Here is a 20,543-nt window from a genome sequence, read left to right on the forward strand (position 1 = left end):
ATTCACGTTCTTTTATTTATTTATTTATTTATGACTGTGTTGAGTCTTCGTTTCTGTGCGAGGGCTTTCTCTAGTTGCGGCAAGTGGGGACCACTCTTCATCGCGGTGCGCGGGCCTCTCACCATCGCGGCCTCTCTTGCTGCGGAGCACGGGCTCCAGACGCGCAGGCTCAGTAATTGTGGCTCACGGGCCCAGTTGCTCCATGGCATGTGGGATCTTCCCAGACCAGGGCTCGAACCCGTGTTCCCTGCATTGGCAGGCAGATTCTCAACCACTGCGCCACCAGGGAAGCCCCCAGTCATTTTTCTTGAAGCCTTTTTTGACTCTCCAGGAGAGTTTGTTTTTCTCGTAACTGCACTATAATACTACTAGTTTCCTATTAGTGCTATTGGTAATCCCTTTTGGCCTGTAATAATTTATTCAACAAAACATATAATAAGTACCAGTATTCCCATCAATGTTACTATATGGGACAGCTAAGAACTCCTTTCTAGTGGCTTATATATACTGTCTAGTATTGTGAGCTACCCTTTTATGTCTTGTCTTTACAAAGTAGATTAGAAACTACTTAGAGTAAGAGATTTTGTTTTATACTACTCTTATGCTTCAGTGTTCAAAAAAGAAATTGCTGTGTACATTGATGTGTACTTGTTTTTCTAATAAATTAATTCAGCCATAATGAAACATTTGCTTATTTGATAAAATTTTGGTTCTAGGTGTTTGTTAAAGACGAATTGCTTTAGACTGCTTCTTCATATTTTGTTTTTTTTTTCCCCTCAAAGTAGACTTGGTTCATTTGAAATGAAGCTAGAAAAATTTATGTAGTTTGTGGTGTTTTTTTTTGCATGTATGTGCTTAAAAATTTAGACTGAAACTTTCTTCTTAGTAAGTATTAATGGTGTACTTTCTCTATTATTGTTGCTTTTATCATTGATACTTGCTGAAGATTCATGAATTAAACCTTTCTTTATCTTGTATTAGTCACAAGTTGAAGATTTATGCGAAAAAATTTTAAAACTTAAAGAAGCTCTTAAAACAAGTAAAAACAGAGAGAACTCACTAACTGATAATTTGAATGACTTAACCAGTGAACTACAAAAAAACCAAAAAGCCTATAATAAAATGCTTAGAGAGAAAGATGGAATTGATCAAGAGAATGATGAACTGAAAAGGCAAATTAAAAGATTAACCAGTGGATTACAGGTAATTTTATATTTAATTGTGATAATGTTTTGATTTATAATATACAGGTAGTAGTTTATTCCCACTTTTTAATTCTGTCTATAATATTTGCTGAGGGCTTCCCTGGTGGCGCAGTGGTTGAGAATCTGCCTGCCAATGCAGGGGACACGGGTTCGAGCCCTGGTCTGGGAGGATCCCACATGCCGCAGAGCAACTGGGCCCGTGAGCCACAACTACTGAGCCTGAGCGTCTGGAGCCTCTGCTCCGCAACAAGAGAGGCCGCGATAGTGACAGGCCCACGCACCGCGATGAAGAGTGGCCCCCACTCGCCGCAACTGGAGAAAGCCCTCACACAGAAACGAAGACCCAACACAGCCAAAAATAAAAAAACATAATAAATAAATAATAAATAAAAATTTAAAAAAATATATATTTGCTGAAACTAGCTTTCAAATCACTTTGACTAATGTAGTTGCTAATTCTCTCAGTGACCTTTACTGTATTCGTAGTTTTAGGGTAACATATCTTATTAAAATACAGAAGTAGCTACCATGTTATTCTTTTTTTTTTTTTTTTAACATCTTTATTGGAGTGTAATTGCTTTACAATGGTGTGTTAGTTTCTGCTTTATAACAAAGTGAATCAGTTATACATATACATATGTTCCCATATCTCTTCCCTCTTGCATCTCCCTCCCTCTCACCCTCCCTATCCCACCCCTCTAGGTGGTCACAAAGCACAGAGCTGATCATGTTATTCTTAAATATCAATAGTGTCATTTAGAAAGCATGGTTAGCTGTAGTCTCAAAGTTTCTACAACTGGAGTATTTATTGTGTATTTTGTTTGATACTTTTTTATTTGTAAAATGTAAAAATACATCTTATTTTTCAGGGCAAAGCTCTGATAGATAACAAACAAAGTTTAATTGAAGAACTCCAAAAGAAAATTAAAAAGCTAGAAAGCCAACTGGAAAAAAAGGTGGATGAGGTAGAAATAAAACCTACGAAAGAAAAGGTACGTGAAGAAATGTACTGATATGTTTAAGGTACTGATAGACTTAGTTAAATATGTAATTGAAGAACAGATAATTCATTGATCTGAGGACCTGATACATATACCATAAATGGTACTGGATAACATAGAGAAGTTTAAGACAAGTTTCTGTCCTTTAGGAATTCACAGGTCTACTTGAAGAGACACCAATAATGTAACTCTTATTCAGAAATTACTATATCATCTTCCTGATATTACAGTACATCCCAAATCCCTTCATACCATACATATCCAGCTGTATTTATCACTTTTCTCATTTGTTTATATAGATTGGTTTATATAGACCTTTGGGAAAGAAAGCTGGGCATTTTTATTCTGCTATCTTGACCCAAATGTATCCTTTTTAATCCTTCAATGGACTGGACTATTATTTCAGGGTAAAAAAAGTGACTTGGAGTATATTCAATATTTGCAGTAATAATCAATAACCAACCCACTCATAAATTGATTCTGTAATGTGAGAAAAATAGCTTAAAATTTTCTTACAAGTTAACTAATAAACTATTTTGTAATAAAAATTATTGATAGACATAACCCAAGGAAAAACTAAAATTGGCTAAAATCCACATAATTAAATATGTTGTAAATAATAAACTGGAGACTTAAGATATAAGTAGCATTGAAAATATCAAAAGTGACCTTGGAAATATTGGTGTTAGTAGTAATGTTTGTCCCTGAAGAAAATCTCAGTGGAGGAGCCATAGTTAGGAAGAATTTTTATTGTAATGTTTACCCAGAAAATATTCATATCTATAAGATAATTTCAATAACATGAAAGAAAATTGTGTCTTTAATGGCACTGAATAGAAAATAGGTAATGGGATTAAAATGTTTTAGTAGGGTATATTCTAGAAAAACATTTTCCTTATGAAAATTTATCATCGTCAATATAACTTTGATCTAAATGTTTGCATTTATATACATGGAACCACAACATACTTGTCAGAAGCTTTGCTGGTGAAAACTGCAAGGTCAAAATGTCCTTACTATTCAGGATTGCTTTCTTTGCTGCCTCCCTACTTGGTCATAAGTCTAATCCTTGGGTACTAGTTCCTAACCTGATTCCTATCAGAATACCTCAGTAGCCTTGTGGCTTTGCCTGAACCTCTAACTTCTGTGCTTCAGTTTATTTCTCCTTAAAATAGAAATAATACTATTTGTAATTCCAGCTTCTCAAGATTATTTTGACATGAAATGAAATAATATATGAAAGTCTTTGTAAGCCACCAAGTCTATACCAGGGTATGATATTAGAAAAAGAATGAGAACACAGAGAGCTACAATAATATTACAATCTATATTCAGGAATCTGCTGAGAATATTCTTTCAGATTCCACAACACTGGTCATTTCTAATTTATAATTTTTTTTTTTACTCAAAAAGTGGTTTCATATTGAAATTTCAACACCTTTTTCTCTGTAAACAATGTTTGAGGGGCTTCCCTGGTGGCGCAGTGGTTAAAGAATCTGCCTGCCAATGCAGGAGACACGGGTTCAAGCCCTGGTCCAGGAAGATCCCACATGCCATGGAGCAACTAAGCCTGTGCGCTACAACTACTGAGCCTGTGCTCTAGAGCCCACATGCCACAACTACTGAAACCTGCGCACCTAGAGCCTGTGCTCCGCAATAAGAGAAGCCACCACAATGAGAAGCCCACACAGTGCAACGAAGAGTAGCCCCCGCTCACGACAACTAGAGAAAGCCCATGTGCAGCAACGAAGACACAAGGCAGCCAAAAATAAATAAATTAATTTAAAAATTAATTAATTAATTTAAAAAAGAAACAACGTTTGAGGTCTATCTATATAAGATAATGAAACCCACCCCCAGTCCTTGCGTTCCTGTGTTTCTTATGCTTCTCTACTTGTCTCTGTAGCATTTATTACTTTCTGACATACTAGAAAGTTACTTATCCATGTGTTGATCTTTTGGACTGTTAACTTTGATGGCAGGAACTTTGCCGGTTTTGTTTATTTTTGTATCCTCAGCCACGGGAACAGTCCCTGTCACGTAGTAGATGTTCAGTATTCGTTGGATGAATGAAAATTTTAAAATGTAATAACATTATCCTGAAATTTATGATAAGAAGCTATTGGTACAGAAAATACAAAAAGAGAACTTCTCATCCTCTCTTCTCCTCTTTTCTCCCCCAGTTGAGATTAGACCCTTGGTGACATTTGCCTTTGTTGTTTTTCTGTTTATTTTTAAATTACTTCAGTCTTGTTTCCCTACTTCACAGAATAATATCAGATGGGATAGAACTGCCCAATCTCTACAGAGTACACCATGCTGCAGAATTGTTTACATATACCTTTTGCCCTCAACTAATACTTACATTTCTGGAAATACACAAAATTCCTTGTATGTATTTTAGAAAAAAAAAGTTAATAACTATCAAACGCTTACTGAAGTTTTTTACATTTTTTTTAAAGGATACATGTTAGCTGAACTAGATAAATAAGGTAAAAAATTGGCCAGTATGGGAGAAGATCGTTTTGATAGGGCTACTTATCTTAGTTGGGTATTTGACTTTAAACTATGGCTTTTAATCCTTTCAGCCCCAACATTCTCTTTTATAGTAAATACAGTGTTTCATAATGTCCCCTTTACTATTCCAAATGAAATTTTTAGTTAACATAAACTACCTACGTGCATAATTTCAAAATTTCACCGTAAATGCCCTAAATGAAATATGAAGGAGAAACATAAAAGGAAAATAATTTATAAAAATAATAAACATGAATATATTTTTCATAATTCACCATGTAAATGCTTCATAGAAAACATAATGAAGTAGTCATGTGCTTCCCCTTTAGGAAACATTGATGTGAATTCAGAGCTACAAATGCAGACTAATACAAATGTGGTCTGTTGGCTCCTCACATGTCACAAAGGCATTGCCATTTGTTAATTTGATTTCCAAAATAGTAAACAGTTGTTTCTATAGTTCTCAGCAAAATGACGTCTGTAGTCTTCACTTTTATAAGGCTGCTGTATTCCTAGAAAATTCAGTACATAGTAAAACCATTAAAAAATTGCTTGGTGGAAAGGACATAAATTCTTAGCTCAGACAATTGTGAACAGAATTTTTAACTATATGAATGTTCAGTAGGACACTTGATATTTCTTCAGTACATGGGACTGTTCTGCATTACATAGACTTTCCTTGGACACCTTATCAATTATAACAAACCACAACACCTAGCCCTGAAGTGTCCTAGTTCCTTCCCTTTTTTTTTTTTTTTAAAGCACTTATCACCAGCTAACATACTTCAAAAATTTTTTTTTCTTGTTTTTTGTCTATATTTTGCTCCCTTCCCCTAATCCAGCCAACCAACCAACCAACATAAACTAGACTGTAATACCCATGAAGATAAGTCTTTTTTGTCGGGTTTATTCATTGTTTCTATTCCTAGTACTTAGAGTAGTACCTGGTGCATGATTCACACTAAGTAAATATCTGTTGAATAAGAGAAATAATGTGCATTGAAGATTTGAAGGAGTTGTGATACTAGGAGATTGCTATGGGCTGACAAAATCGGGTTGGTCATTTATACATATACATTCTTTGTTGGAAGTTTACTTTAGTCATCATCCATTTGTATTAGACTCCTTTAGGAGTGTTGGCATTAGTCCAGACTGTTCCCCAGAATTTCATCTGTCAACTTATAGAATACAGAATCTTAAACTGAAGGGCATTTTTGCTTACAGCTTGGCAGGCCTAAAGATTCTAGAAGTGACATAGCAAAATGAACCTGTTTACATATTCTTTAGGAAGTATTGGTTTACCATTGTTCTAGTAAATTGTAATTGATCAATCTAAAAAACAATATTGGTAATTTTCTTCCTCCTTTATTATTATTTACAGAGTGCCAGAGAAGAAGTAATTAGGTGGGAAGAAGGTAAAAAATGGCAAACCAAAATAGAGGGTATTCGAAACAGGTTAAAAGAGAAAGAGGGGGAAGTCTGTATTCTAACAAAGCAATTGAATACTTTGAAGGATCTTTTTGCCAAGTGAGTTGAAATTTAATGTAAACCTAATTAATTATGTATAGTCTTTAATTGACCTGGAAGTTATATAGTTTTTGTGTACTTGATAATATGAAAAAATTTTTAGTTTTAATTATCATTTATTATCTATAGTTCACTTTTTATTTTCTTTAAAATGTGTATTAAATATATTTTAACAATTTATAAGTGTAGTTTCCTATAATTTTGAAATAAGTTAGCTCATAGCAAATACAGAATGATCCAATTTTTGTATATTGGCCTTACAATAAGGAAGCTGCAATTTAATAAATTGAACAAGCCAACAGTGAATGGTATATTTTCATGATTCTGTATTAAATCCCACAGAGCTGATAAAGAGAAACTTACTTTGCAGAGGAAACTAAAAACAACTGGCATGACTGTTGATCATGTTATGGAAGTGCGAGCACTGGAGTCAGAAAAAGAGTTAGAAGAATTAAAAAAGAGAAATCTTGACCTAGAAAATGACATATCATATATGAGGTAAGCTAATACATGGAAATATAGAAACTGATATAATAAATGTGTGTTATCTTAAACTTGGGTTCTGTTGATTCTTTTCCCGTGTGAGTTGAGATATTCCTGCTTTTTTATGCCACATAAATATGGATTATATTCTTGAACTTTTGAATATTATATTCTGTGACTCTGGATCTTGGTTAAATTGTATGGAAAATGCCGATATATTTTTGTTTTAGCAAGTCCGGATAGGTTCAGGCCCCATGTGCTAACCTGCTTTATGTGGGCTATGGTTCCGGTATCATTTTCAAAGCTTTTACAATGCTCTTTGGCCCTGTTCTGCCTATGCAACTCCCTATTGGCAGTCTGGTATGTGGGCTGTCTTCTGTTCAGTTCTCAGAGTCTTTAATATTCTGATTAGGATCAGATCCATACATTCATGCTCAGGGGTGAGCCCAGAAGTTCATAAACAACTTTATAAGGTTCCTTTCTTGAGCTCCTTTCCTTCTGTGATCTCCCTGATACATTTGGTTTCTCTCGGGCTCCCCTTTTTGGTACTTTGAACCAAATCTGTTGCCCTGTTGCGCTGTGCACTTCAGCTATTGTGCTCTTGTCTGCAGCTAAGCCAGCAGCAGGAGGGCAGAAAGGGGATGTGGCGGAGGTGGGGGCACTACTTTGCCTTCCCACCTTATTAATTACAGCTCTACCAATTGGAGAAGAAGATTCCTCTCCCTAAAAATTTTGGCTCCTGTGAGTTCCCATTGCAGCCTCTGCCACCACTGCCTTGAGATTGCCTGAGGGTTGGGACGTGAGAGAATGCATAGAAGAGAAAAATAAGAGGGATTTTTGCACTGTCTGTGAGAATCGTTAAGCATCCTTTCTCCTTAGTGGAGCTAGAACTTTAAGCCTTGCCTGGAGCTCTCTCCCTCTGTGCTGACGCTCATCTTCAGGTTTCAAGCTGTGTTGTATTCAGGTCAGGAAATACTAGAGGAAAGGAAAAGGTAAATTTACCACCTGTTTGCTGATATTTCAGCTTCTCGTGTTTTGTCCCAATCTGTAAAATACTTACTTTTCAAGGTCCTTGTGAGCTTTCAACCTACCTTCCATCTCATTTCCTTCTAAGTTATTGTTTCTTAAATTCTTCAGAATTTTCCATGATGGAGAAGAACAAAATGATTGAAACATTTTTCTTTGTTTTGACATCTATTTATAGCTACTGTCTGGTCCTAGCCTCCCTGTTTTTCTTAGTCTAAACATATGTTCAGAATAAAACCGAATCCTTTTATTCTCCTTTGCAGTTTTCGCAAGGATCAAAATATTTTAGTTTGGAAACCTTCTAATACTTTTAGATATTTAATAGCTTTTTTTCTAATATGAATCTGTGGAGGCTGAAGTAATTGGAGAAGACTTTATAAAAGAGATTGAACTTGTATTCTCAGTCCAAATGTGAATTTCCGAATTTTATGAATCAGATCTAGATTTTAAAGGCAGAAAGGACATTCCGAGAAAACAGAACCCTAGCAGAGACATAGCGGCAGGAGTGAATCTTTCATGTGTGGGTAAGAGTGGATTTATTTGCCGAAGTAAGGGAAGAGTCCTGGACAAATGTGCTGAACAGGTGTGCTTGTGCCAGCTAGCGGAGGGCCTTGTAGGCCATGCAGGTGAGTAGTATAAATTGAAGAAATAGATTATTATCTGGCTCCACTAAGAACCTTATAAAATCCTTGACCATCTTGAGAAGCGCATGGGTGTTATGAAATTATTATATAATGTTTTAAAAATAGTAGGTATTTTTATTCAGCTATTTTACACAATCCCCAAAATAGATGCATGTTCTTTACAAATGTTAATGTATTTTTTTTTTTAAATCAAAATACCCTTTTTAACTCATAGTTTAAAGGAGGCCAGCCGTGAATCCTCTGTAGAGGATCAGTTTATAATATAGTCATATTTTAATTTAATTTTTGTAAAGTTTTCAAGTTTTGTAGAATTTAAAAGAAATACAGTGTTAAAAATATTTTTTTCTATTTTTTAATATGATAAAACAGTAACAAGTTGGAAGTTTGAACAGTAAAGAGTCTGTGATTGTTGTTCATAGGGCTCATCAGGCTCTTCCTCGAGATTCTGTTATAGAAGATTTACGTTTACAAAATAAATACCTCCAAGAAAAACTTCATGCTTTAGAAAAACAGTTTTCAAAGGATGCGTATTCTAGGCCTTCAGTAAGTGCACATCTTTTCTTTTCATTTTTTTAATTCTAAAGTTTAAAAGTGAAATCAACTTCTACCTTTATCTAGCTAAAAACAGTAGATCCTTCTCATTAATATTAATGAAATAAATCCAACTTTTATTTTTACTAGGTAGTGATGTATGTTAACTTCTATAATCCTTTTTACATAATAATGGTAAACTTATGATTTTTATGCTTTGCATAAAATGTCATTACAAATGATTTCTGGAGATTTTTAAATGTAGTTATGAGTTTTGCTGTGACAAGAACATATAGTTAGATAAAATAGGAAGGTATGTTATAACATTATTTCCATTCAAATATGTGATACATTTCTCGTTTTTCTTTATAAAGTCTCATTAATGTAGAATTATTTGTTGTATCTTATTTTAAAACATTCATGTGTATATTTTTATTATTTTTTTTCCTTTTCTTTTCCTGTTTCTTCTCTTTCGTCTGCTTCAAGCAGAATCTGTTATGTGACGCAGCTACGCTTTCTCCTCTTGCTACCAGTGTTAATAAATACAGGCATAATATCTTTCACAAAAAGAACAATTTACACAGGAACCAAAAAAACCCCATAACAGTACTCAGAATTAAAAATAGGAAAGGAATAGATGTTAGCGACAACTTATATCATCAGGTACCTAGGAATATTCTACAGTGTTACAGTAATGAAGAAAAACACAAAGCAGAAGATATTGTAGATCCTACTGAGTTAAATAAATCTGAGTCAAGACCAAATAGTAAATCAAGTCCATTTAGGTCAACTAATGGTACCTTGATGGATTTTAACTCCAATTTTGAAAAGGAACCAGATCGTAAAGTTGAAAAAATTAATCAAGACTGTTGTGAAAATAATAAACAGGAATATAAAAACAAGGAAGAGAATGAGCTAGGCAAGAATGAGAAAGAAAAGGGACACATAGCTGAAGATGTGAGTCACAACAACCACACGGATCCAGAAGAATCTGCTGGGGAGGACTGTGGTTACGCCACAAGCACTGCTGCAGTGAGGCAGTGTGCTGAGGAGGAGGCACAGGCAAACTCTGAAACTGATGTGTCAGTCCAGCCAAGAAATGAAGCGTCCCAGGTTTGAGTACATGGCAGTCCTTTATTTCTCTCTTGGCTGAGTTTTCTCATAGCAGTAGTATACGTATATGGTGCAAATGGAAACAAATCGTGTAGGATTTGTAAAGAATATTAATTGTTAATAAACTTCTCCTTAAACCCTAATATTTGACTAGTTCCTACAAAAACTTAGTGGTTGTACATTTCCTGATTCATTTTTGTACTCACTGTTTTACCGTTGGTATTCGCTTAAAAAGTATTAGATTAGATAACAGAATAACAAAAATAAGGCACTTTAGATGAGTTCGTTTTGCCTTAGAAATTTCTACTTCAGCATGCTGTAAGATCTCACTGCAAGTAAAATTTCACTACAATGAATAATATCAGTAAAAATCTGTTATGATGCTGTGTAACATTCTAACATATATAGCAAGTTCCTTTGATGGTCTTTTTGCCTTGTATTGTAACAGATACTTTTTTATAATGAGAAAAGGAAGCTTACATGTATTGCCTAGGTATACTTTTCACAATACTCTGCAGAGAATTATTTCTACTTTATGTGGGAAGCTTGGAGAATAAGTAACATCTCTAGTGATCAAGAAGATGCAGAACCAGGATTTAAATGCAGGTCTGATTCTACAGTTTATGCACTTTCTACATACACACACTACTTTTGGTCAATTTATTCAACAGAATTAAGAAGTTTGTTCCCAGTTGAAATCAAATAGCATTCATTCATTCATTCATTCCTTTCCACTTCAGATATTCCAGTCACCTAAGTCCTCATTCTCATTAAATCAGACATTTAAATTAAGAGAAAATGGATGAAAATGTCTTAATTCTTATTTCGTTTCCTTATCCAGGTACATAATGCTTCTTTTTTCACTTGATAATAAGTAATTGAGAATTTGAGACTTCCACTGTGTGTTATCGCTAACTCTCATCCACTAAGAATTTGACTTTTGGCAGTGTATACCTTTTAACAGGATTCTTCTTCTATAGAACAATTTGGAAGTTCCCCCAAAATTGATTATACAAGGATTTTATTTATTTTACTTTTATAGAAGTTTCATTAGAATTTATTTTCCAAAAATTTGGACAATCTCAACTAATACTTTTGTTTTGTTTTCTGAGAATAGGAGGAAAAAAATGATCCACATTCACTTACACAAAGAATTACATCCATATTTTAGTGAGGAGAACTGTTGAAAAAATTCAGCAGTTCATGTAATATCATCAGATAGAATTATTCTCTTCTGTGAATGAAATTTTGTATATTTTGTATCTATCAGTTAGGGGTACTTATTATCATTTATTAAATAGCTATCATAGACTGAAGAGATGAAGTAAGGGAGACAGAAGAGCTCAGGGATAGGGAACTATAGATTTCCATGTCTGAAGAGATCTTAAAAATCATCCTGTCTAGTGCCTTCATTTGTAAGATGCAAAAACAAAGGACCTTGCAGGTGGCATGATTTGCCTAGTGTTAACCTTAATAGTAGTAGAATCAGAATGTATACTTGGGTTATCTGACAGAGAATAAGTAGGAACATATTGCTGTAGTTTACTGACACCATGAAATATGTCTGTCTTCTTTTTCTTGCCACTATATATGTTCATACGCACACACATTCCCTCAAACAGTTAGAAATCAGGTAGATACATGCAGTGTTTCTGCCAGTGTTGTGTTGTATGCCCTCAGGTCAGAATCAAAGGTCAGCCCAGAATTTCTTTACATTTCTGTATCCTATTTTCTAATTTCTTTACTTTTACTGCACTTTACCTAAGAAAACTTTTTCTTATTTTTACTTTTTTTTTTTAACCTAATGGTGAATATGTCAGAATGTATTTAACCTACTGCTAATTAAAAAGATGTTACAGAGCCATGTATAATAAATGTATTTATAGAATATTATACTTTAATAATAATAATATAATGTGTAGTATATAAATATATAATATAATAATATGATAATCATAATAATGTCTGTGGAGTTATTGAGTTGATAGTCGATCAAGCCAATAGAGAATGGAATGGGGGAGAAAAAACTAAAGCTGTTCTGAGTGCTTTCACAAAATTATCTCATATAATGTTCTTAACAAGCTTATGAGGGTAAGGGGTATTCTACCCACTTTATAGGAAAAAGTAACCAAGCACAGATTTCTCTTTCAGATAATCTATAGCTTAGAATGAGAACTGAAAATGAACATAAATAATAACCCAAGGTGGATTCATGCCAAAAGAAATGCAAATAAAGTGTTCCTGGATTTCAGAGGAGGGAGTGATTACTTTAGCTCAAGGAATGATGAATAGCTTTCTAAAGGAGGAGGAATTGAGGCATTTTTGTAGGCTTGTAGATTTGTTTGCTAGGGCCACCACAACAAAACACCACAGAGTTGATGGCTTAAACAACAGAAATGTATTCTCTCAGTTCTGAAAGCCAGGAAGTCCAAAATCAAGGTATCGACAGAGTTGATGGCTTCTTTAGGCCATGAGGGAAGGATCTGTTCCAGGCCTCTCTCCTTGGCTCACAGATGGCTAGCTTCTCCCCGTCTCTACAGTGTCTCCCTTCTATGTATGTCTGTATGTCCACATTTCCCTTTGGTATAAGAACATCAGACCTTGTTGGATTAAGGCCCACCCTAATGACCCTGTTTTAACTTAGTTATCTCTGAAAAGGCCCTATCCTCCAATAAGGTCATTCTGAGGTATTGAGAGTTAGGACTTCACATATGAACTTGGGGCTGGGTGGGGGTTGGGGCATGAGACAATCTGTAACAGGTAACAGTACTTTATTTTTGCCCTGGAAGGACCACCACAAATTCGTTTAGTCATTATGAGAGTATACATGGAGGCATTATATGCGTGGACATTATTAACTCATACTGACTTTGCTTTCTATATTAATTACAACAGACTGATTACCTTTTCTCATGTGAGTTTGTTCGTTTATGGTTGTTTTCTCTAGAGTTCTCCAATTTTCTCATTCCTTTGAGGAAAAATGTTCCCCTTTCAGCGTAGTGTTCTCTTATCCAGTGTGTCTTATGTAGCTTTTATATGTTATACCTTAAAAATATTCCTAACTTCATTTTCCTGAAGACTTCAGGAATAGAGTCAGATGATCATTATCAAAAAGAACAGGAGCTCCAGAGGGAAAACTTGAAGTTGTCATCTGAAAATATTGAATTAAAATTTCAGCTTGAACAAGCAAATAAAGATTTGCCAAGATTAAAGGTAAATTTAATATTCTTTATTATAGTTAGGAAATCTAATGCCTTTTTCTCCCTACTTAATTGTTATGTTTCCCGTGTTAGCTTATGAAGACGTCAGAAACTCATATTCATAAAATATCATGGTAGTGTTATACTTTCTACATTTGCTCATTTAACAGTTATTTGTTGAGGGCCTTTTTTTGTGTCAGGTACTCTTCTAGGTGCTGGTAAACAGCAATCAAAAAAATTCTTGCACTTGTAGAGCTTACATTCCAGTAAGGGAAGGCTCATAATAGGTAAGCAAGTCAATATGTAGTATGTCAGCTGATGTTAAAGTGCTAAGAAGAAAATGCACAGTTAGTGTGAAGGGTGTGTGTGTGTGTGTGTGTGTTGCATAGGGGTATAGTTGACCCTTGAACTGCGAGGGTCCACTTATATGGGGATATTTTTCAGTAGTAAATACTGCTGTACTACCTGATCCGTGGTTGGTTGAACCCACAGATGCAAAGGAACTGCAGATATAGAGGACCAACTATAAGTTATACCTCCACATTGTTCAAGGGTCAACTGTATATGGGATTGCTCTTTAAAATAGGGTAGTAAGGGGAGGCTTCCTTAATAAAGTGATATTTTAGCAGAGAGCTAGGGGACAGGTAAGGAAGTAGGTCATACAGATACTAGAAAAAGAGTTCCAGGCAACAGAAATAGCAAGTTCAAATGTCATGTGTGTGGCAAGATGATGGTTGATGTATTTATTTAACCCTTGTCACACTTTAAAATATTAGGATAGCTCTAAAAATATAAAGTCTTTAAATTAAAAAAAATATATTAGGATAATTGTCTCTTTTAGAAATTTTACTTTATTTTGATGTTTATAATAAGTTTATTTTTGGTTTTCCAAATCTTATCCTATTTAAGGGAGTCCTTTTCTCTTGACTGATTTGTTTCATTTGTGTTTTTTAACTTAGAATATCATCAATCTGTTAATTCCACTGGTAATGGTATAATTAAGCTATATCCTGCTTCTCATTCTGATTTTTACACTGTTAGAACCAGTGTCAGAAGATCAGTTGTCTCTTTCTCTGTACTATATGGGTAAGGTTCTACATATGTAATCTATGGGAGAGTTGAAATCAGGAGTTCTAAACTCAAATTTATATTGTATACTAAGGCAATAATGCAGGAAATATTTCTTGAAATTCATATACAAAATGCTGTTGTATTAATTTAGCATATGTCATGGTTCAAAATCCTCCTCATTGGTGTAAAGACCCACTTGTTTAATTCAGCTATACAGTTGAAGAGACTGATAGTTCAGATGAATTGTTTGCCTTTCCTTTTCAATGGCTATAGCTATGTTAAATTGTTACATGTTTTCTTTAATCTTCTAGAATCAGGTAAGAGATTTGAAGGAAATGTGTGAATTTCTTAAGAAAGAAAAAGCAGAAGTAGAGAGGAAACTTGGCCACGTTAGAGGGGTGAGTATGTGAGAGTATGCCATATGTTTGTTTTGGCTTCAGAAGTGATAAGCTGGAAATGAAAAAAAAAGTTTGGATATGTCATAACTGTACTGATATGCCTTTACTAGTGCCTCTAGTTTCAATTTTATTCTGCTGCATCTATAATGAAAAACATCATTAAGCTTTCTCTCTGTTTCAAGTTAATGTATTTTATCATCTGTCTCATCTTACATGCTTTTTATTCCACTTGGACTCTATACCATCTCTTTTTTCATTGCATATCCCTCTACACCTTGAAAACATTTAACTTCCAGGAATCTTCCATCTGTTCATTGAGGTAACTACTAACGGCTCCTTGGTCTGATTCTAACATTTTATAATTATTTTTTATGATATCCATGGCAGCTTCCTAGTTATAATGCTACTATACTAATGTTCTTTCCAGTATACCAGGGTTTAAGCTGTTACTTATTAGCTGCATGACTTTAGGAATATCAAATTCTTTGAGTCTTGATTTTTTTGTATGTAAAGTAAGGATAATTCCTCTTTCACAGGGTTATTATAATGAGTTGAAGTCATACAAGCCTTGGCTTCAAATGTTAGGAACCAACAATGAGTTTAATAATAAACCTCTTATATTCTTGGTACTTTATATTATACTCTCTAAAATATTTGATTAAATAAAAAGTTAACATTTTTTCCTAGTCTGGTAGAAGTGGAAAGACAATCCCAGAACTAGAAAAAACCATTGGTTTAATGAAAAAAGTAGTTGAAAAAGTCCAAAGGGAAAATGAACAGCTGAAAAAAGCATCAGGAATATTAACCAGTGAAAAAATGGCTAATATTGAAATGGAAAACGAAAAATTGAAGGTAATATTTTTAATGTGGTCATTTGTACAGAATGTTTTACTGATATAATTTTTATTAATTTTTAAGGACAATTTAAAATATAGTGTATAAAGTGGCTTTAATGGATGCAGTAGATATTTTACACATACAGAAAAAAAAATGTTGGAGACAAGGCTAAGAGTAGTTAGAGTAGCACCACTTGGTCATCTTATTACTTCCAGGACATTGCTTCTCACTCTGGCAGCATAAAATGATTAACTGTATCTATTTTCAAAAATACAGCTGCCTAAGCCCCCAATCTTGAGATTGATCAGATTATTTTGGGATTGGTCCTACCATCGGGATTGTGATTTTTTTTTAAAGTCATCAGCTCATTCTAAGCCAAGATTGGGAACCTCTGCTCTAGATGACCAGTATTAAAGGGAAGAATTTAATTCTAATTATATCAAATATGGTCTCTAAAACCATGTTAAACTAAGTTTTATGAGTTTACAAGATCATCGTTTATTTCCTTGTTTTGATAATGTAGAGTTTTTTAATTACTAGGCTGAATTAGAAAAACTCAAAGTTCATCTTGGACGTCAGCTGAGCATGCACTATGAATCCAAGACCAAAGGCACAGAGAAAATTGTTGCTGAAAATGAAAGGCTTCGTAAAGAACTTAAAAAAGTATGGCTTTCATTATTGACTATACTTACTTTTATGTTAATTAACTGCTACATTTTGGGAAAATGGAATGAAAAAGTTGATGAGAGTATCTACTCAGAGTAGGTATTAAGAGATTTAGGAATTGTGTTGTTTTTTGTTTTGTTTTGTTTTGTTTTATTTTTATTTATTTATTTTTAAATTGGGGTATAGTTGCTTTACAATGTCGTGTTAATTTCTGCTGTACAGCGAAGTGAAGCAGCTATATGTGTACATATATCCCCTCTTTTTTGGATTTCCTTCCCATTTAGGTCACCACAGAGCATTGAGTAGAGTTCCCTGTGCTATACAGCAGGTTCTCATTAGTTATCTATTTTATACATATTAGTGTATATATGTCAATCCCAATCTCCCAATTCATCCAGGAATTGTGTTTTTATGCCCACCATCCTTTCACTATGAGGAACATTGAAAATAAAAAATTAATAAATTCAGAGGCAGTATAATGTAGAAGCCACATAGCCAGGATTCAAATCCTAGCTTTATTACTTTTTTTTTTTAATAAATTTATTTATTTTTACTTATTATTTTTGGCTGTGTTCGGTCTTTGTTGCTGTGTGCGGGCTTTCTCTAGTTGCAGCGAGCGGGGGCTACTCTTCGTTGTGGTGCACGGGCTTCTCATTGCGGTGGCTTCTCTTGTTGCAGAGCACAGGCTCTAGAGCGCGTGGGCTTCAGTAGATGTGGTGCGTGGGCTCAGTAGTTGTGGCTCGTGGGCTCTAGAGCGCAGGCTCAGTAGTTGTGGCTCACGGGCTTAGTTGCTCTGCGGCATGTGGGATCTTCCCGGACCAGGGCTTGAACCCGTGTCCCCTGCATTGGCAGGCGGATTCTTAACCACTGCGCCACCAGGGAAGCCCGCTTTATTACTTCTTAACTGTGGGAACTAGGGGAATCTACTATTCCCTCTCCTTCTCTCAATTTCCTCATCTATAAAACTGGGAATATTGAGTATATCTATTTCACAGAACTGCTACAGGGTTTAAATGAGTTAATATTTATGCACATGTCTTAGAATAATGCTTGATGTACCATAAAGAGTATATGAAACTATTTTGTTAAACAGTAAGATTCCTTTCTATTTAAGTGGCAAAATATATTCCTTGCCCAGACAAACAGGTATTGTTATCTATATGGATGATCCAGTGAATAAATTGCAATTAATATTTTTAAACTAGTTACAGTGGTATATGAATGTATTGTGAGGCCAGAGTGATACTGTGCTGTGAATGTGGATGTTTAATAGTGGAAATAATCTGTGGTACTTACACATAGTTTATACTTATAGTTATGTCTCTCAGGTATTAAAAAGTCAAAACATCTTTTAAAAATCTAAAGACATAAACTATCCCATTTTCTCTAACTATTACAGACAAACAAATATGACAAATTTAAAGTAACCACTAGAGTAAAATATTGTAAATGTATTTTTCTAACCTCATTTACATGATCTGTTCTAATTATTATGACCATATTGCTGTTTTAGAGTAAAAGAAACATTGGATTTTTATTGGAATGTTAATCGGCATTTAGAAGTCCAGGTTATTTTCTTTCTCGTTTGTAGTGATTGATAATTTTGAATATACTATATCCATGAGAACAGTATTACATTTTGGCATAATATACTAATTAGCTTTTAATGATAGGAAACTGAAGCTGCAGAAAAATTACGGATAGCTAAGAATAATTTGGAGATATTAAATGAGAAGATGACAGTTCAACTAGAAGAAACTGGTAAGAGATTACAGTTGGCAGAAAGTAGAGGTCCACAGCTTGAAGGTGCTGACAGCAAGAGATGGAAATCAATTGTTGTTACAAGGTAGGAACAAACAGTTTAAAATTTGCACAGTTTAATGAGCTCTAATTCTGCCATTATTGTTTTTAAAGAATATGACAGTATCCTGATTCACTTAGTTCTTTCGTGAAGAACTGTTTGCTTGTTTGTTTTAACATGATCCTCACTTTTTCTTCCTTAAAATATTTAACTAATTGGAGTGTCGGCATGGGACAGAGGAGAGTTGGGGCTGGGCTAAGGGTGTTGGAGCTGGGTGGGCATCACGAAGCTGCTGTCAGCCATGAGCCTGGACTGATGGTGCCCAGCTTCTCCTGGGTGCTGCTTTTCTCCAGCTACAACTGCAATTTTGGAGTTATGTTCTGGGCATCTTGCTCTTCAATAGCCTCAACAGATGAATTCAGCAAACAGTTTTAGTGTCTTACTGGCCTCTGCTTTCTGGCACTTGATTTTCTCCCATCCCTTGAGCCTTTTCTGCAAGTATGTGCAATTCCTGCCTGTCAAATCAACTTTGTGGCTATGAAAGAGGTGATAGGAATTCACTAGTAAACATTCATATGTTCATTGTCACTATCACCAGAGGTGGTTCATCATAACTCTGATGAGTCAGTAAATGGCTTTGGTGTCATTCTCACTTCCAACGTTAAGCAGCTGCTTCAAGGAGTGTATGTAGAAGCCAGAGACCAGTGAGATCCTGCCCACGTCCTTTCCCAATAAAGTCATCCTGTATGAAGTGGTGTTCTTGACATCTACTGGCCCCATTTCAGAAGGCAAACGCATCTTTATTTTACCATATTCCTAGAGTTCCTTCTGTCTGTGCATCTCAGTATCCCCTTGGATATCTACCTGCTGTTTAGAATGGACTTGATGTGGATTGGCAGTCACCATCACTGCAGCTGGGATGGGAATCTTAGCCCTGTGAGGCTACAGCACGCCCCCTAGTGGGCCTGTTGCACTCACTTGCCCCCGTCAGACAAGTCTAAGGAGAAAAGAGAAAGGTTTTGCAGGTCCATAAGAAGGCCCAGGTGGCCAGGCAGTCTTGGAGAAGGGTCCTTGGTTCCTGTCCTAACATCATACTGAGAGTACTCAGAATCTACTCTTCCCCCATAACTGTTTCTTAATTCTGTCAGAGGGCTAGTGTGAGGGCTAAATGAAATAATATGTGTGATAGTATAAAGGGGAGAAGGGGTCTTCTTTTGCCTGCTTGGACTCCAGCAGAGGCTCTCAACCAGCAACCCTATCAGTTGATTTCTTGGTTGGTCCTTTATTTCCTTCTACAATCACACATGGACTCAAAGAATTTTGAGTTGCTTCGAGATGTATTTATCCAGCAGGTATTTACTCAGTACCTGCTGCATGCCAGACTCTGCTTTATGTTAGATGTATTTCTAAAAGGCCTGCTTTGACTAGGTTCCTTCAGAGAGCCAGGTAGCTTCCAGGGCTTAGAAATACCTATTTCTCACTATGCCCTTAAGTAAATTACAGTTATTCTGTGAGTTTAAGTTTTTTTAAAGCTGTGGAAATGATAATCCCTGTCCTCTTCTTTTCTAAAAAAGGGCTCTGTGAGGCTGCAGAAAAGATTATTAATGTGAAAAGGGTTTATAAAGTTTATAAATATTTGAAGGGGTGATGAGATTTAACCATAACTGAAGATGACTTTGCCCTTTAGATAATTTATGTGTTTTTCGTCTGAGAACTGTACAGGTAACTGAGCATAGAGTAGGCCTTCAGTAAGCACATTTAAAAAAAACTAAGTCCTAGCAGAATGCACTTGACAGAAGGCTAATTCTGATCTTTGGCCTCAAGCCTCCCTAAATCCACCAAAAAAATTACTAAAGTCTGCAGATGGGATTAGACACCCAGTTCGGTAAAGTGGTTTGGAGATAATCTTTTGGTACCCATTAACCATTATGCTCATGCTGAAATCTTTATAGTTGCTCTGTTATTTACTCAACAAACTAATAACATCTATTCCACATCCAGCTTTATAGTACTGACTGCTGAGACAGGCCGGGGTGATGCAGCTGTTTTAGATAGGGTGGTCAGAGAAGGCCTCTCTGACTGGGTGGCATTTAGAGCTGGGAATTGAATGACGGAGTGAGCGTCAGATATTTCACCACTTTGATAGCTTTTGTCAGGTTAAGAGCGTTGCCTTCTAATCTAGGTTCCTAAGGTTTATCACAGGCTCTTTGATAATAATTATATTATTTTGTTGTAATACTGAGATAATAATTTTCCTTCCTTATCCTGTCTTTACCTGATTTTGTTGCCAAAGTGTTCCTTCTTTTCTTTTCTCTGGAAAAATTTGAATGTTATAAGCATTGTCTCCTTTAAGGTGGTATGATGGGTTTGTAAAACCATTTTGGCTCAGTGTTTTAGAAGTTTCTTTTGGAGTCTGGATTTTTTTTTTTGAACTATTGATAATATCTTGAAAATTTACAAATCTATTTAGATTTTTACAAGCTTCATCCCTCCCACATCTTATGCCATTTTTCTTACCCCTGC

General features: G+C 35.2%; 2 protein-coding genes across 9 annotated transcripts in view; both read left to right on the forward strand.

Annotated features, from left to right (window-relative positions):
- The window catches only part of CEP290 (centrosomal protein 290), a 97,164-nt gene that overhangs the window by 69,953 nt on the left and 6,668 nt on the right, over positions 1 to 20,543 (forward strand). For 6 of the 8 annotated variants that reach the window (XM_057557601.1, XM_007165923.3, XM_057557606.1 and 3 more), the window contains 10 exons: positions 982 to 1,203; positions 2,075 to 2,197; positions 6,105 to 6,250; positions 6,593 to 6,748; positions 8,823 to 8,946; positions 13,126 to 13,260; positions 14,630 to 14,716; positions 15,404 to 15,568; positions 16,094 to 16,216; positions 17,893 to 18,065. In XM_057557601.1, coding sequence (XP_057413584.1) covers positions 982 to 1,203; positions 2,075 to 2,197; positions 6,105 to 6,250; positions 6,593 to 6,748; positions 8,823 to 8,946; positions 13,126 to 13,260; positions 14,630 to 14,716; positions 15,404 to 15,568; positions 16,094 to 16,216; positions 17,893 to 18,065 — 1,454 coding nt within the window. Of the gene's footprint in view, positions 1 to 981; positions 1,204 to 2,074; positions 2,198 to 6,104; positions 6,251 to 6,592; positions 6,749 to 8,196; positions 8,749 to 8,822; positions 8,947 to 13,125; positions 13,261 to 14,629; positions 14,717 to 15,403; positions 15,569 to 16,093; positions 16,217 to 17,892; positions 18,066 to 20,543 lie in introns of those variants that run through there. The other 2 variants (XM_057557605.1, XM_057557607.1) reach the window with 2 other exon arrangements.
- On the forward strand, positions 8,967 to 13,119 carry LOC130709297 (uncharacterized). The gene has a single exon (XM_057557611.1). It carries the CDS (start codon positions 9,355 to 9,357, stop codon positions 10,051 to 10,053), a length of 699 nt encoding a protein of 232 aa, XP_057413594.1. The 5' UTR covers positions 8,967 to 9,354; the 3' UTR covers positions 10,054 to 13,119.

The sequence above is a fragment of the Balaenoptera acutorostrata genome, chromosome 11, assembly GCF_949987535.1.
Source record: "Balaenoptera acutorostrata chromosome 11, mBalAcu1.1, whole genome shotgun sequence".
In the NCBI taxonomy this organism is placed as follows: domain Eukaryota; kingdom Metazoa; phylum Chordata; class Mammalia; order Artiodactyla; family Balaenopteridae; genus Balaenoptera; species Balaenoptera acutorostrata.